Source organism: Dendroctonus ponderosae, unplaced genomic scaffold, assembly GCF_020466585.1.
Source record: "Dendroctonus ponderosae isolate FM_Combo_2020 unplaced genomic scaffold, Dpon_F_20191213v2 Dpon_F_20191213_5, whole genome shotgun sequence".
Taxonomy (NCBI): Eukaryota; Metazoa; Arthropoda; class Insecta; order Coleoptera; family Curculionidae; genus Dendroctonus; species Dendroctonus ponderosae.
Window position 1 is genome coordinate 12,047,734 of NW_026018715.1, and position 17,847 is coordinate 12,065,580.

Consider the following 17,847-nt stretch of genomic DNA (forward strand, 5'->3'; position numbering starts at 1 on the left):
TGCAAAAGTGGTCCATTTTTCCAAAACCGCGGTTAAATTTTGGCTTATACTTATTTTTTTTTTGTGCAATTATTAATTCATTTTTCGCCACTTTCGTGATATATTCTTCTACTGTTCACTTCCTTTTTAGATTTCACCCTTTACATCAACGCAAATGAACTCAGAAGGAATAATTGCGTAACTGTCGATGAATGAACGTTACGAAGTGGGCGTAACACTGGCATGTTGTATGCATCTTTATCGTTCCCTCAGTTGACAATTTGTTGATAAAAATTACAGCAAAACTACTCTGGTAGGAGGAAATACAGCGAAAAAACATTAGCAAGTGCGAAAACGCGACCATACACAGTTGAAACGCTGATAATTGTTCGCGGATCGCTAAATTTGAGCCACCGCGTACAAGAATAGATAAACTGCGCCGCATTTTTATTAATAGAAGCGAAATAATTTTGCGGTTGATAAACCTTCCAAGTTCAAGGTCGTGTTTTCGTGATTAAATCGGCATCTGGATTTTGGCACCGAATTCACGCTACTGGAATTAATTTGCGACCGAACGACCTTGGGACTGTGCAAACAAACAGCTCTTGATTACTTGTTTAATAATGTGTTACTTTACGCACGGTTTGGTCGCTGGCGGAAGTGCATGCAGAAAAACGGTGGGTTGCTATCTTTTGGTGCAACATCACCGCAAGGAAACTCATAGGTTTCGTTTTTAATGCCAATGACTCTTCAAATGACTTATTTGCAAGCTTTGGAGACGTTCTTTGGACGCATTATCTATCATTCCAAGGAAACTATGAGCTTATTTTCAGTGCTAATGACTCTTCAAAAGCTGCTCGCTTCACATAGTCGGATGGGGGTTTGTCATTCTGCCAGGAAAGTGCAAAGTTTAGAATTAATTTTCCGCTCAAGCAAATAGCCGTCAACCAATGAAATCGTGACTGGAAAAAATGGTTTATTGTTTAGTGATGTTATCAGCGTCCAGGCCCCGCCCACACGAGCGATTAAATTCGCGCAACCACTTACGGTATTTGCAATTCCAGAAATTTTCCATTGACGTCAGCGCCGGAAATTTTGACCTTTGCGTTCAACGAATAAAATGTTGTGTAGGTTATGCTTTAATCAGCCGCCCGGGCTATTAACCTATTGAGCGTGTTTGCGTTCCATTTTTTTGCCCGATAAGTTTATTTATTGGTGGCATTGTTTGCCAAAACGCCAGCCAAATAGTCAACAAGTTCACCAGGTGGAATTATCGTTTTTTCCAGAATTAATTGCGTGCTATCTACTAATCTGTCTGAGTGTGCATAAAGTTCATAAACCCGACGTAGACTGTGAAATACCATCGGAAAAATGCATAAAGTGGTGTTTGGTGGCGTGTGCGGCATAAACCCCGCATGGGCTGGCAAAAGGTCGGGCCTCATTATTATCCAGCCCATAAATTGAATCCGGGGCTCTTTTCACACCATTAGCCCGAAGAGCACGAATTTCTAAAGCAAACCCTGCAGCTGGCTTTCAGTAACGGAATTAGGAAGATTTCATCAGCAAATTGATCACCGTTGGCCTACCGGACTGGCATGAAATGATGCGGTGGGGAAACTTTCAGTGGAAACGCAGAAGTTTTACTGCAGAAAAATGTGTGCCAATTTCGCCCTAACCGTCGGGACCAAAATGAGAGCTAAACCTAATCAATCTTGCTATTTACGCACCAGCCTCTTTAAGAGGCATTTTCTCAATAACTGGATCAGATATTACGTAAAGACAACCTCGCATTCAATCCTGTCTGAATTTGGGCTCAAATCGTTCCTTCGGAAATAAATCCTGAACTTTGAACAGTTTTTAACTAAACGCCGTTCCAGCACTAAAGTTTTGAAAACGCAATTTCACAATCACCAGACGAAGTTTAAAGCTGTTCTCTATACGAGCATCGATCAGAAAGTGTGTCAATTTCAGGTAAATATGACTTGGAAACATTTTGGTCAACGCTTTGCTATGATCTTATAACATCGATGGTAGCCATCGATGTTGACATCGATGTTAGTGAAACATCGATGTTTGACAACATCGGTGTTCTGATAGTTTGCCCTTGCATACAAATTTCAAATTGATTAACTTAAACTTAAATAATTTTATTTTACTACTACTATGACAATAAATAATCGACTAAATTTATTCAACTTATGGTTGTCACATTTTTCGGTCAACTGACTGCAAAAAGAGGCTTTTTTCGGGTGCAGCTGGAAATGGGCCGCTATGCCGCGGTATCGTTTGTATCGACACTATCAAAAATTTCGCAGAAAATGTTTCTATCTAGTTTCAACATCAAATGTCGGATCTTCTCATTTCAGGATCTAACATCGATGTTTTATCGATGTCCCAAATTTCCAACATCGATGATAAAAATATGGAACATCGAACGAATTACAACGATGTTTGCGAAACATCGATTTTTTTTTCAAAATTTTCGCACTTTTTGCAATTTCTGCACCGCATTCTTTAATAGGTCATTTCTCAAGAACTGGATTAATATCAAATTGCTCTCTTTCTGTAAACACAGTAATTGGTTTCTTCTGAATTAAATCCTCAACGTTGCATGTTTTTTGACTAAGCGCCGTGTCTGCACCAAGGTCTTCAATATAACATTTCTCATTAACTAAGCCAAATATCAAGTCGCTCGCATCGGCAGGTCTTTAGAGGAAGCTTCGTTTTCATTTCGGAGCGACTTTCAGCTGAATTTCGGGAAACATTTTTTCGCATTTAATTCTGATGCTTTGCACTCTGCGCTATTTCTGCATCGACGTTTTCAAGAGGTTATTTCTCGACAACTGGACCATGTATCTAGTTGCTGTTCTAACAGCTTTTAAAGGAACCTTCGGGTTGATTCTCCTGGGAATTTGAGATGAATAGTTTGATCACTTTCTTTGTAACGAAATCATGACTTAGGGACTTTTTTTTAATAAAACGCCGTTTTTGCACTTCAATTTCAATAGGCAATTTCTCAATAATCGCCCAAGTTAGCAAGCTACTTTCCCCAACAGCCTTTAGTGGAAGCTTCACTTTCATTGCTGGGCAAACTTGAGCTGAATACATTGATTAGTTTTTTTGGATTTAATTCCGGCTCCATTTTTACCTTGCACTATTTCCGCACCGCAGTCTTCAAGAACTAATTTCTCAATAACTGGATCATGAGTAAAGATGCTCTCTTGAACAGCCTTTAAATGAAGTTTCCGTTTGATTCTCGTATGAATTTGAGATAAATAGTTTGATCAGCTTCTTCGGATTTAATTCCGGAACTTTGCAGTGTTTTTTTATCATGCACTATTTCTGCTGCGCAGTCTTCAAGAGGTCATTTCTCAATAACTGGATGATGTTTTTGGCTGCTCTCTTCAACAACCAAAAAAAAGAAAGCTTCGAATTTATTCTGGTGTAAATTTAAGCTGAATAGTTGGATCTGTATCTGGAGAATGGAATCATAAAGCTTGAATTTTTTTGTCTGAACGCCACTTTTGCACGACAGACTTCAAGAAACAATTTCTCAATAACCACCCAAGATATTAGCTGCTTTCTTCAACAGGCTCTAACTGAACATTCACTTTCATTGCTGTGTGAAGTTGAGCTGCATACATTGATTAGTTTTTTCAGTTCAACGTCAGTCTTCAAGAGGTCATTTATCAATAACTGGATGATGCTTTTTGTTGCTCTCTTCATCAACGTTTAATGAAAGTTTCGGCTTGATCTGGTGTAAATTTATGCGGAATAGTTGAATATTTTGTCTAAACGACATTTCTAGAAAATAATCTTCAAGAAGCAACGTCTCAATAACCGATCAGCTCTCAAGCTGCTTTCTTCAACAGCTGTTAACGCAAGTTTTACTTTCAATGCCTCGAAAAGTGAAGTTGAGTCCATAATTTTTTTTTCCGATTTAACTCCGGAATTTCGGATTTTTTTCATAACCATCGCAGGACGCTTCACTTAATTTTTTGAGTGAGCAAGAACGAAATCGTTCAAGCGCTTTCTTCACAATTTATTAGGAAACTTTGCACATATTTTTAGTACATTCTACCAGAAGAACTTCGAGCTGCCCTCTTCAACAATCTAAAAGAATCTTCACTTTCCATCTGTTCTGCTGAGAATCTGATGTGAATCCATCTGTCCTACATCCCTTACTCCTCAGTCTACATACCTTACGAACATCTTTGGCCTTCAAGCTCAGAGACTTTTCAGAATCCACATCTACATCCTCAATCCATACCTGTAAATTCCCCGTGGATAATCCCGGCAAATTAATGAAGGGTTTGCATGCTGCTGACCCTGTTTTTAATTCGGGTCTTAATCCGATCGGGCGGAAAAAGCGAAATTTGCATAATTTGTCGGCAAGCAAGTCATACCTTGGTTCCCCCACACAGTACGGTGTGCGTGGTAAATCATATTTTGTCATAACTTGTTTTGGTGTCGTCGTAATCGGATTTAATGGGTCACAACACTTAATCAGATTACTGCGAAATGTTGCGCTTCCAGACGTGATAATCCCGTCTAGATTTGGGTTTAGGATGGATTTTGGCTTGCTTCCTTCTCAGTTTCCAATACCCAACCAACTTTTTTGTTTTGATTAAAGCCTGTTCTTCAATGTATTCAGGTTCTTTTATATCTCCAATCTAAGCCAACTACTCCGAGTGGTCACAATTCTTTTGACGCTAGAAATTATGCAACAGGTCATGGCTATATATTCGTCGCGCACCTTCAGCACCACTACGGTTCTTCCACGGATAATGATGGTACTGGAGGTGGCAACATTGTATACCGCAGTTTTTGTATCGTTTGTCCTTGACTTGGCTAAGTGCAACTTCACTTGGTTAGCCGAGCCTGCATTGGTGAATCACTGGCGCGTATCGATATTGTTTATTACAAAATTGTTGCTATTCCGAACAAGGTTTTTTGGTCACCGCGATGGGCAACGCTCATGCGACAATACCAAAGCTTTAATTCATCCGAAATGGGTCAAGAGGAAGGAGGACTAATTTATTGATTGCAACGTTCTACCAGTATTAATGTGCGTTCAAAACGCACATTACAACGCTTCATGTCTAGTTGGAATTCAACAGAAGATAATTTTCCATATCACCAAGTGCCACCCAAGTGCGTTTAAATCGGCTACTTCACCTTCGATGCATCTTTCCAATGTACATCCTTCTGAAGCAGGCGCATTCACAAATAGACTATTGTGGGTGAACGAAAAGGAAGCGTATTCACAGGTGCGTGAATTTTTTGCTGAGCAACGAAAAAGTGATGGTTCTGGCAACAGGGCCCGGTTCTAAGCTAGCGAAGTCAGTCAGGCGTCACTTGACATGGTCACAGAACTGGTTTAGTAAATTAGAACCATCTCTGACCAGTCTTAAGTTCCCCGCTGTCCTGGTCTTGTTTTGCCTCCGTAATCGAGAGAGGAGGTTAGTGCCTGCCGATGTTATTTTGTTTTGCTTTTCCTTTTCCCACAACAGGTTTAGACGGTTTTATTTTCATGCCATTTGCCGGCAGCACATTAACTACTACCAGCACTTGTTACACGCTCATTTTTAATGCTAGACTTGCCACGAATAATTCAGGTACAGTTTTGAACTTACCTGAGTTCTTCTATTATATGCATCGGGTTCGAGGCGAAAGGTTCCTGAATAGTTAATTGAACCAAGTCGGCTCTTGCAATAGAACGCTGATTACTGATGATGAGAATAAGAGATTTACTGGTTCCGATCATGGTGGGCTTGAAGTGTTAATGTTTATTGTTTATTGGCGGAATCTGCACTTGTTTTTTTTTTCGTTTTTTGAAATCCACCTTGAATGTTTGAAGCGAATTGGCATATGTCTGTATTCGTTTTGTATCTTTTAAGCCTTATTGTTATGATTTATCCTATTCTCGGGTTTTTCACTGACGTAAATGTAAAAAGTAGACGCAACTAAAGATTTTACCTATTGAAAATGCATTTTCAACCTTCGTATCAAGCACGCAAATGTACCTCGTACGTATTAATAAGAAAAACATAATTTGCCATTGTTGCCTAATTTCCCACTTGCTTTTTTGCGAGTATCTCAGTGATTTGTGAGAGTTATTAATTTTTATTTTTCCGCCTGTATGCCCTAAATGCCCTACTTAGTTTGAACGCTTCGGCATTTTTAAAAGCAACTTGGGAAATATAATTTTTTTTTTTTCGGAAATCCACTTTGAATGTTTGAAGCGAATTGGCATATGTCTGTATTCGTTTTGTATCTTTTAAGCCTTATTGTTATGATTTATCCTATTCTCGGGTTTTTCACTGACGTAAATGTAAAAAGTAGATGCAACTAAAGATTTTACCTATTGAAAATGCATTTTCAACCTTCGTATCAAGCACGCAAATGTACCTAGTACATATTAATGAGAAAAACATAATTTGCCATTGTTGCCTAATTTCCCACTTGCTTTTTTGCGAGTATCTCAGTGATTTGTGGGAGTTATTAACTTTTATTTTTCCGTCTTTATGCCCTAAATGCCCTACTTAGTTTGAACGCTTCGGCATTTTTAAAAGCAACTTGGAAAATAGAATTATTTAGATGATTCGGGCGTGTGCCAGTGGATATTTCCATGGCATAGATTTTTTTCGACGATTCCTACTAAACCTCGGAAAATTTCAATGGAATTTTGCTAAAACCGTGTGCAAATTTATTATTCAAAGTTGTATTTCCAAGCCGTAAGTGAATGTTTGATGTTTAACACTAAGAAGTCGGATTTCATGACCCTCGTCGGTATTAACAATGATGTGAAAATGCCACAGGAAATAATGTTACCTAATAATGATAATAATATGCGGCACTACAACTGAATTAAAATGAGAAGCTTATTTCCTGTGAACGCGCACACTGGAAGGCAGGCAGGCGACTTTTGAACAGAATAGGGTTCTTTGCCTTAATGAAGCCAGCACGTTTTAATTAAGATGTTGTTCAATGAGAGCTAATTGTTCGGAAATTTTTAACTGGGAATTGGAAAAACCCGCCGTTTCTCTACATAGAGCTGCGGGTTCCCTTAACGAAGCGGAACGACGTCGCTGTGACGTCACATCCGGCGTTGCCATGACCGGCGTCTTGCTCTAGCAGAGCGCGACTTGCAGATCAACAGGTTGAAAAGAAAAGTAGGATACGCGCACCAAGTTTAATGTCAGTGTTGCTATGTAGATTGCGTGTTACCAGTTTTCTTCATTCTTCTTCGATTTTTACCGGTTGTTGAGCATCGTTGTTGCCAACTTTCTTTCGTTTGTCTTTGACCATTTTACGTTTTCGGGGGCTATTTCTTGAGAAAATCAATAGTCTGGGCATTTCCATTGGAAAAAAGCCTGCTGAAAAGTTCGCCATGCCTTTCCAATTAGAGTGAAAAACTTGTGTAAAGTCTGTAAAGTTTTCCCTATTTGCTTTCGGTTCTATGAAAAATGAAAAGTTGGCCTGTTTACAGCCTTTGTTATCTAAAAGGCGAGCTCTGTTAGTACACATTGGCCCATAATCTATTGGAAGCTTTTTAGGGTTGGACCCTTTAAAGTTTGACTAGCAGTTATTTTTTTAAAGAGTTGTTTTTATTCGTTGATGGTGTTCGTTGGGGTATTCCTTGCCGTTACCTACCACAATATTGGCACAATTTGGCCGAAACCGCAGTGTGCAGCCGAGCAAGTCGCGAAAAATTTCCATCATGCGATTTCAGGGCCTTGTGGCAGGTCGGGAGGGCTCGATTTTCACGGCTCAGGCCCACCAGGTCGTGCGAATTAAATGCAATTGCACGCGTGCACTTTCCGATTTACTTACATAACGGGCCGAAGGGCCATATCGAATTATGCGGGTCTGTAGGTTACCATGCGAAGAATCGATGGACCCAAGTTGGTTGCTTTTTCGTTATTTTTCGGGAATTGTTGTTTCTACTCAAAGCCATCCCAAGGCTTTTATATAGCCGTTAGCTAAGTGAGTATTGAAAAAAGTTAAAGGCTTTCTTAAGCGCTAAGGGTTAAAAAACGTTGTATCTCCGAACAGGTTGCAAATATCGACACAGTCGAAGTTACCTTTTCGATAGTCGGTATCAAGAAGTGTCTTTTACCTTTTGGGTTTGATCCCGAATTTCTAACCTCTAAATAGATAGAAGCAAAAATGTCGCCTGAAAACATATTAGTGGACTTCGAAGTTTAAAACAGCCGATATCGCTGAAGCGGTTCAAAATAGCCAACCAGTTGTTAAGATCTTTTCAAGAGCTGTATTTTATTGCTAGAATTTCATCGGAAACTCTCAGCCTCTAAACTGGTAGAAGCAAAAATGTCATAAATTTTTTTTTTTGGGGAAATTTCGAATACGCCCTGTATCTCGCAAACGGTGCGTAATGGCCAATCAGTCGTCCAGATCTTTTTGAAAGCCCATTTCAAGAGCTGTATTTCATTGGATGTGTTTTGTTTGAATTTCCTAACCTCCATAGAGATAGAAGCAAAAATGTTCCTTGTAAGCCTTGTAGTGAACTTCGAAGTTTAAAGCAGCTCATAACTGGGAATCGGTTCAAAATAGCCAATCAGCTGTTAAGACCTTTCCGATATCGTTTTTCAAGAGCTGTATTTTATTGCTGGGATTTCATCGGAGATTCCTAGCCTCTAAGCAGAGTGAAGCAAAAATGTTATTTGCAAAAAAAATTTTTGTGGCTCTTAAAGTTTTGAACACTCTGTATCTCGAAAACGATGCGAAATAGCCAATCAGTCGTCATGACCTTTTTGAAAGTCCATTTCAAGAGCTGCATTTTATTAGTAGGTTTTTGCCAGAAATTGCTCACCTGTAAATAGATTGAAGCAAAAATGTCCCTTGTAAACATTTTAGTGGACTTCGAACCTTAAAACAGCCGATATCTAGTAAACGGTTTGAAATAGCCATTCGGTGGTTCAGACTTTTTCGATAGCGATTTTAAATAGCTGCATTTTATTGCCAGAATTTCATCGGAAATTCCTAACCTCTAAGCAAGTATAAGCAAACATGTTAGTGGCCCTTGAAGCTTCGAACACCCTGTATCTCGAAAACGATGCGAAATAGCCAATCAGTCGTGAAGACCTTTTTGAAAGCCCATTTCAAGCGCTGCATTTTATTAGTAGGTTTTCGCCAGAAATTGCTCACCTCTAAATAGATAGAAGCAAAAATGTCCCTTGTAAACTTTTTAGTGGACTTCGAACCTTAAAACAGCCGATATCTAGTAAACGGTTTGAAATAGCCATTCGGTGGTTCAGACTTTTTCGATAGCGATTTTAAATAGCTGCATTTTATTAGTAGGTTTTCGCCAGAAATTGCTCACCTGTAAATAGATAGAAGCAAAAATGTCCCTTAATGTAAACTTTTTAGTGGCTCTTGAAGTTTTGAACACTCTATATCTGGTAAACGGTTCGAAGTAGACAAGGAGCCCTTATGACCTTTTCGATAGCTGATTCCGAAAGCTATATTTCCTTCATTGGTCTTATCGGAAATTCCTAACCTTTAAAGAGCTGTAAGCTATCATATCTTTTGCAAACGTTGTGGTGGCCCTCCAAGTTTTCAACCGCATATATTTGGGAAACGGTTCGAATCAGCCAATCAGTCGTTATGACCTTTCTTATAACGCGTTTCAAGAGCTGTATTTTATTACTTGGAATTAATCGGAAATTCCTAACCTCTAAAGAGATGGAAGCAAAAATGTCCATTGTAAGCATGCTAGTGGCGCTCGCAGGTTAACACACCCTGTATCTACGAAATGGTTCAAATTAGCCAATCAGTCATTAGGGCCTTTTTGATAGCGCATTCCAAGACCTCTATTTTATCAATTGAGTTTCTTTAAAAATTTCTAACTTCTAAGGAGCTGGCAGCAATGGAAAAATGATCAGTCGAAAATCGTTCAAGAAAACGGTTAGGAAGACCTTTTCTCTAGGCCTAGTTTTCGCTAAGAAAAATACTGCCGATCGACCTAAATTGGTTAACACTTATCGAAAGAAACACTAATTGTTTAACTCCGCTCTAGTTGCATTAGAGTATCTTAACGCGATTCTTTCACTTTGCCATTTCCAGAAGCGGCTGATTGCGATTTGGCCGAAAAAAAAACACCGAAACGTACTTTATCACTCACCTATTTTACTTGACCCAGTTTTGCGAGAATGGTCCACGACCTGCCCCACTAACCGGAGAGTTGTCATAGAATCGATCCAGCTGAATCCAGAACCAACACCAATTTATCTCAGAATCCTTCTGGAAAATTGTGAGCCCTCTAAATAGGTCGTTGCTCGTGAAAGTTCCGGATTTCAGCACATTGCCATTAATGAATATTTTAACCATTTGTCTAGTACCTTATTTTTGTGGTTGCTTGATTGCAAATTGCGGCTGACAATAGTTCATTGCGGTATTTCGGTGTGTCTGTGTGTGCCATTTTGAATAAAATAACAATAACATTTAATATACGGCCAGACTACACATGAATACATACACTGTCTGTTAAAGTACGTCGAATTTTTGTTTGCCGAATGCATAATCGCCTTCTAGTTGCAAAGGCTTCATGCGAAAATAACCAGTTTTAGCTGATTCAAGCGTTTGCGAGAAATGGATCTGGATTGCTGACTTGAAACTGAATGTTTCCCTACAGGGCAAAATATAGAAAATTCCAAATATAGAGGATGAAATAATGGCTTGCAACAAGCGCACTTATTCCCAAACCTTGACAACGCCATATCAGAAAAAGCACATCGCTAACCTCTTAACCTTCATATTTATCTTATCTGTGCGCTCACGTTTACATTCGTCGTTTATTTTCGAATGTAAACAGGTATTCCAAAAACATGTCTGTCTAAAGGTTGATATCCCTTTGGAGCCTTGAAGGCTAATTAGCGCCTTGGGCTTGTTTGATTACTCAACTATATCTGCGTTTGGTTTGATTTTAATCTTTAAATGGTTGGAAAAGGAATTACACACAATAGTTTTTTTTCTGTATTGTTCTGTCGGTATTTCTGTATTGTTCCTTGAGGAACTTTTCAGCTGTAATCTTAATAGATCACTAGGAAATACCAAATGAACCGATTTTTTGACGTCTTAGGAAATGGCGCAGTCTGCAGGCTGGCTCGTTAGGTAATGGCAAACTGTTCCAAAAATAATTAACCAACCAAATACTAATAACTCAGTTATAACAATGAAATGAGTTCGTGACGTTGTGCACTGAGTAAACGAATTAATCAACGACTACACAGCGCATGCATTGCTATCCGGTATCCGACACAGCGGTCAACTTCGTGAACGTATTATTACAACCCACTTGCAGTTTAATTGTTATGCTTTGTCGATAATTACGATGTACTTCTCTAGTTTATAATTGAATCAGCTATCGGAAAAGGCTGCAACAATCGACGGGAGTTTGTCGCCAAAGCGATTCCTAAACCATCCGTCGTTCAGCAAAATGTGCTAATTGCCCGCATTACATATTTTACTACTAATTCCGCTATAAACAATATTTACACGTCTAATTATCGCGATTTAAATGGCACTTTAAGCGAAATTTGTACTGATTATCGCAATCGAAAACATGTGCTTTTCAGCAAGTTTTATATACAAAAATCAGCCTAGTTGCATCACAAACTTTAATAAAATCAAATAATATTATACAAACAATGACCCACATTTTCCGGATTTCAATTCAATGCATTCAGTCATTCTTTGCCAACGGAATAGATGGTTGCCTGAAAGAATTTCTACCTGCGCGCTTTCGAACGAAGGGAGATTTCGTTTCACAGTGGAAGATTGGAACCAACGGTACTTTTATCGCGGGTACCGGGTTACGTTGAATCAATATTTACCCATTTTCGCTTTCAAGACCTCGAAAATGTAGCCCATATTTAAAGTAAACCAGCACTCGAATAAAACTAGACTATTCACCCAGACAATCCCATATTTTGCCGCTTCAAAAATTGATTTTTCAACTAACGAACAAATGATGTGGCGGAGTAAAGATAGGTACTTGTCCACCAACGCCCGTCTCAGAACCCGTTTTAATACTTTGGGCTCAACGTTTCCCATATAAACGCTTTTTTTTATTACATTCGACCGATGAAGAAGATAATCGTGTGGAAAAAAAGTAGATGCCAGCCAGTCAAACTGAATCTGGTTACTGTCGTGAATCACATTTTTCGGATGATGTAAATGAAAAACATTGTGAAACGTTCATTGAACATATAGAAATGTTTGCTTCGCTTCTACCTCTTTAGAGGTTAAGGATTTCTGTTGAATCCCAATGGGTGAAACACAGTTCGTGAGAAAAGCTGTCGAAAAAGCTCTAATGATTATTTGGATATTTTCAACCGTGTGCGCAATATACGTGAAAATAGTTTATCAAATACGCTTCTATCTCTTTGTAGGTTATGAATTGAGTCTACCGCTTGAGGAGGTAAAAGTAGGTGTCGAAACGCTCATTCCAAACATGTCTTATAACATCAGATATTTTAAATTATTTTGAATATTTACGCTGCTTTACAGTTCTAAGTGCATTAAAGTTTGAGATTTTGGCTTCTATCTCCTTTGAGGTTAAGAGTTTCTCATGAATCCCAACTGGTGAAGCACAGCTCTTGAGAAGAGCTGTCGAAAAGACTCTAATGTTTGCTCCGATGTCTCCAACCGTTTGCGAAATATACGTGAAAATAGTTTATCAAATATGCTTCTATCGATTTGTAGGTTACGAATTGCGCTTGAAGCCTGAGGAGGAAAAATTTGTTGTCTAAACGCTCAATCAAAATGTTTTTTATTACTTTTCAGATATTTTCAACCGTTTTAGAGACTTAAGGTCTAAGCGCTGCAAGGTTTGACATTTTTGCTTATATCTCTTTAGAGGTTAGAAATTTCGAAACAGGCCCAATTAGTGAATGATACTACTTGCTACAAGCTACCTAAAAGATAGTCAACTGATTGGATATTTTGCGCCGTTTCGAAGATACGACTTTCAAGCGCCTCAAAGCGACGTTTTTAACTTTCAAGCGCCTCAAAAGGAACGAAGTCCTAATACAATTTTTTTTGCATTTTTGTATCAAGATACAGTTGGATAAATTCCGTTTGGAAATGCTCCTTACTATTAATGGGATGTTGCCAGTAGGCGTGGGTAACACTGTGTTATGTGGTGCTTTTGTGTTGATACCGCTCTTTGCGTCAATGCGTTATAACACCTCGCCGTCTCATGACGCAACACAAATAACACGCATAGATGCAGCGCAATAACTCATAAAATCAACCTTTTACTAAAAAGATTCTCTATTTTAGATTTTAATCCAAACCTCAAAGTAACAGGCCGATTTTATCAAAAAACCAATCAACTATTCACTAAACGATATTCTGCGTGTGTACTATGAAAGTTTTTGTGTCGTTTGCTTAATACAACCCTCATGTCAAAGTGCGGAGGGTTGTTACCCTCGCACCTGTACACACAAGCACAGCAAGGACGGTCCTTAACATCCCTTTTTGGTGGAAGGTTAATTTTATTTTTGCTTTTTCTTTACCTGTTATGGGGTTATGACAAAGCGGCAGATGGGCGTGATTTATCGGATATCTAACTGTATTTCCGACTACCTACCACCCCAAAACAGTCGAACTGAATCCTCGCAGGGCAAATGGGGAGAAATATGTGGGTTCATATTAAACATCCCATTATTTAGCAACGTTGTTAAAATCCTGTTGTTACTATAGCCGGTTTAAATAGTTATATAATTGACGTGAGGTAGCCGAATCCAGTCACCATAAATCATCCAAATTACAAGGTTCGTTCCACCTAAATATAAATGCCTTATAATAATCCACACTGAAATGCCCATGCTTTTAAATAACACATCGTTCAGGGACGGCACGTTTTGCTAGTAGTTCGGTTTTGTTATTCAGAAACCAAAAAAGTATTTCTTTTGCCCTCAACGTTTCGGTGGCGTCTGCCAACAACATCCTCATAAGTTGTGCATAATGCGACTGAGGAAATATTGTCAGTTTTTTTTACACAAACACCAGCAAAAGCAACTAAATGTTTGATTGTTGTTGGGCGGAAAAAAGTGTTTATGCAAATAGGGCAGGATGGAGGATGGCACGCCACTGTAATCAGTACACTAAAACACGAAAAACGTCCAACACAAGATAATGCTGGCGAACATCAACAAAATGTTTACGCGACCTTTAAAGGTTAATGAATGCTCTAGAGACCTTGAAAGCGCTGATTCGTTTCGCACAATTGTGAACCAAAAAGGAGGCACCAATTAAAAACCGTGAATATGAATAATTAATTGAACGTTCACACCTGAGTCGATTTTGTTTTCGTGAATACACGAAAATCGAATTAGCATTGGCTGTGGAAGTGTCGTTGATTGGCCACGATTGTAATGGTCTACACAATCAGGTTCATTCATTCGATGGCAAATTTTCTCGTTTTTTCATATAAACCAGAAGTGTTTTGGAGATGGAAAATAATTTTGATTCTACGAAATGTATTTTTTCGAAACAATTATGTTTTAGTTACGGGAGCTTCAAATTATTTTGATCAGTTTCTCTTCTGGTTGTTCAGCAGAAGATTTTTCAAAAACACTGTTGACAATGATTTTTTTTTAATCTTCGTCATTTCGTCGGCCTTTCAAGTTGACGATTGCAGCTTTTTTTCTTAAACACCCGGTGTATGATCAGGATTTCCTCGTCACAGTCAAGCTTCCTCCTTATTTCCCTTCCCATAGTTCTTCGAGCAAATATTTTACACTGCTTGGTTTAATTATAAACCTAAATGTGATTTATAGCCATATGGGGGAAATTTACGACTGGCCGTAACACGAGGCAATTATTATTTAATTCCGGGGTTAATTGGAAAAGTGTATTAATTTATTGTGTTATTGTTTCAGGTATGTACCGCAACAGGTTTTTCCAGCTGAAATGTGGTAAGGAAACATTGCATAATTTATGTGGAATGAACGAAATCATTGACGAATCAAAGCCAAGTTGAATAAACATTTTTTTTGGGGGCTGAAACATGACGAACAAATTTATGAACTTCTAGAAAGTGCATGGGTTAAGACTCTATTGACTCACTTGTACTTTATTGTGATATTCATGGCTGAAAATTGACGAAAAAACCTACAAATGTAGCGGAAAAGGGTTTTTATTAACAAATTCATTTTGTTGGTGCATTTTTCAATTAATTCTCAGGTACTTTTGAACATTCGTTAATCACCATCAAGTACCTAGTGTGAAATTTCAACAGGATTAAAAGTACTCAAACGTGTAAGTTAAAATTCCGAAAACAAGGTTGTTTATGTGAAGCAAATGGCAATATTTGATTATTTTGAAATGGTATTAAAGTAGTAGTTTCCTAATCAAGATTATGCGTTTATTTCCTGCTAGTGTTTTGAGCCCCAATTTTATCCGATTTTAGCCACTTTACTCATAACATTTGATGAAAAACACACACAGAAACACGATCGCCCAATGTGAGGATTAATCCGACCCCGTGGAAACTTGTCGCATAACCTCGATATTGTTTATTCCGAGCTGGAATTGGGAAATAGTTGTTGAAAATTTTTCCAATTTAGATAATACTGTTGACTTAACGGAGACATTGTGATACTTATTGTCACAGCTCAGTGTTGTGTAAATTTACCACATAAGCATACATATACAGAGGGATTCAAAGGTACAAGCTTCAGGAGGCGAAGCTGCTGGCAATATTTCAATATCAAAAGTTCTCATAAGCAGCTAAAAACATAAAAAAGTTATATGTTTTAATGAAATTTCGCGGGTATTTATACATTTCTGGTGGCCATGGTTCTACTGAATGAAATATTTTTTGGTCTACCAGTGTACCGACATGATCTTCAATATTTTGTAAAAAAATGATGCCCCACTGATTTATAAAAAAAAATGTTCAATTGCAAGCAAAAAAGCTATCTTATCGTAAAATCGTATTAATGCGCAACAAGTTATTTTGATTCAAACTTTGAAGTGTTTGAGGATTAATTTTAATGAGCATTCATAATTGGAGCTGTCAATGACACCTAAAAGGTTAAACTAAATTGTTGAAAAATGTTTTAAAGCATTTTCCAGTTGAATTAAATCGACTGACAAAAATGAAATAAATTGGTCGAAATGTCCTCTGGCAGGCAAAGGACAAGAATTTAGTCTCATTTGCATAGAATTTCGTACCCGTGCTAAAATATCCGGTCGGTATCTTGTTTCTTCAAACCGATCGATTATCCGGTATCCTAAAACATTTTAGTTTTCCACTTGCGTTTTGTGGACATCGAATATCCCCACAAGTGAAAATCAAGGGGTTTTTACTGATGGTCCTGATAGATTTTCTTTGTGAACGTTTAATAGAAACTGGAATTAAAAATGTCTTTAACTAAATGCGTGTTGACTTTCTATACTGAGACCGGAACAGTGTGAAAATAAACGTTTTTGAGCCAATTCGTCCAAGAACCAGTGCAAAACTGATAAGCTGAGCAAAGTCGCTAGGTTCTCGTGATAAAAGAGCTTTGAAATTTGAACTAATAATCGCGCAAAATCCCTCTGTAAAACTAATAGCGCTTGTGGTTGCATACTCCGAATCATGCGATGGAGGTTGAAGTAAAATCCGAAAGGTTTTTCGGTCGATTCTACATACTGGTGGCAGTCAGAATACAGTGACCATGAATTGATATTTCCTGAGCCACGTAATTTTTTTTATGATTGAATAGATCAAAATCACAACGTGTAATGCGCACTACTGTTCATGCTGTTATATCATCGTGAGACCTTGGATCGTACATTTTTCGGCCGCTTCCGGCTTCTCCACCAACTTAACAAGTTTCTGAAACCACGTTTTTACTGCTTTCATGGTTTGATGGCACGACATTGTTTTCTTGCTTTACTAAACTAAACTTCCACAGACCGGAGAGGGTTACAAATTAATTTTCCTAAGACTAACTGCTACTGCTGATTTTTCCTTTGAGAGCTCAGTGCAAGGGCTCGATACAAGAATTGTTATAACTATTGTGTGACTGAAGATCAACAAACTGTCGAAAATAGGCTTTTAGCTACGGTAGGAACCTGCTAAGCGGAACGAACACCTAAATACTACGACGCAAACAAGAACACCGATGATTAACCTGTGGTTTGGCCGAAAACCTGGTTGAATATACCTTAATTCGCCCATTGAATAACAATGTTGTTTTACGATTCGTAGGAGGCGTAAGCATTTACATAATATGATTAAAGGCGACGTAATAGAAGAACGATCGCAATATGATGCATAAAGTGCAACCGAGCCGGACTGAAGGCGCAACATCTAATATGTGGAAGTCCAAGGCTAATTATGAAACAATGCCTAATCAACCGGGAATCGAATTTCAGTCCTGAAAAGTGACTGGAAATGCTTCCCATGGGTGTTGCATTCCATTGCGGCCAACTTTGTTGTTATCTAGTGTTCTCTTCAGTTACATGTCATTCATATCAGCGATCATTGCTGAAGCGAAAAGTCCGCAATTTGCTACATTCGCTGCGGTTATTTTCGACTTTGCCTACTCATACTACTAATAAATAAACGACCATTTATCCTAATTATATGCAACACACAAAAATTTCAACTAATGGAAAGTGAAGACTAATTAATGAAAGACAAAGCGACAGCTTTTCCGAACGTAGAAATATCAAATGAAACTATAACAGCGTAACCAGAACAGTAATGACTGGTCTCTTTTGCATGTTTGGCACGCATATGGTAGCATTTCCGGTGAGAATGCATATCTGATATATCCGTTTTAGTTTTCTGGCCGGGAGACCGGCGCAAATAAAACGACATTCAAACTCGTTTTAATGGAAAAC

The 17,847-nt window shown here is 38.3% G+C and overlaps 1 protein-coding gene across 4 annotated transcripts in view; it reads left to right on the plus strand.

Annotated features, from left to right (window-relative positions):
* LOC125504487 (ecdysone receptor-like) overlaps window positions 1-17,847 on the plus strand; it is a 78,748-nt gene that overhangs the window by 52,804 nt on the left and 8,097 nt on the right. For 2 of the 4 annotated variants that reach the window (XM_048666557.1, XM_048666558.1), the window contains one exon: window positions 14,892-14,927. The exons of the other annotated variants lie outside the window; for them this stretch is intronic. In XM_048666557.1, coding sequence (XP_048522514.1) covers window positions 14,892-14,927 — 36 coding nt within the window. The remainder of the gene's footprint in view (window positions 1-14,891; window positions 14,928-17,847) is intronic. 4 annotated transcript variants of the gene reach the window in all.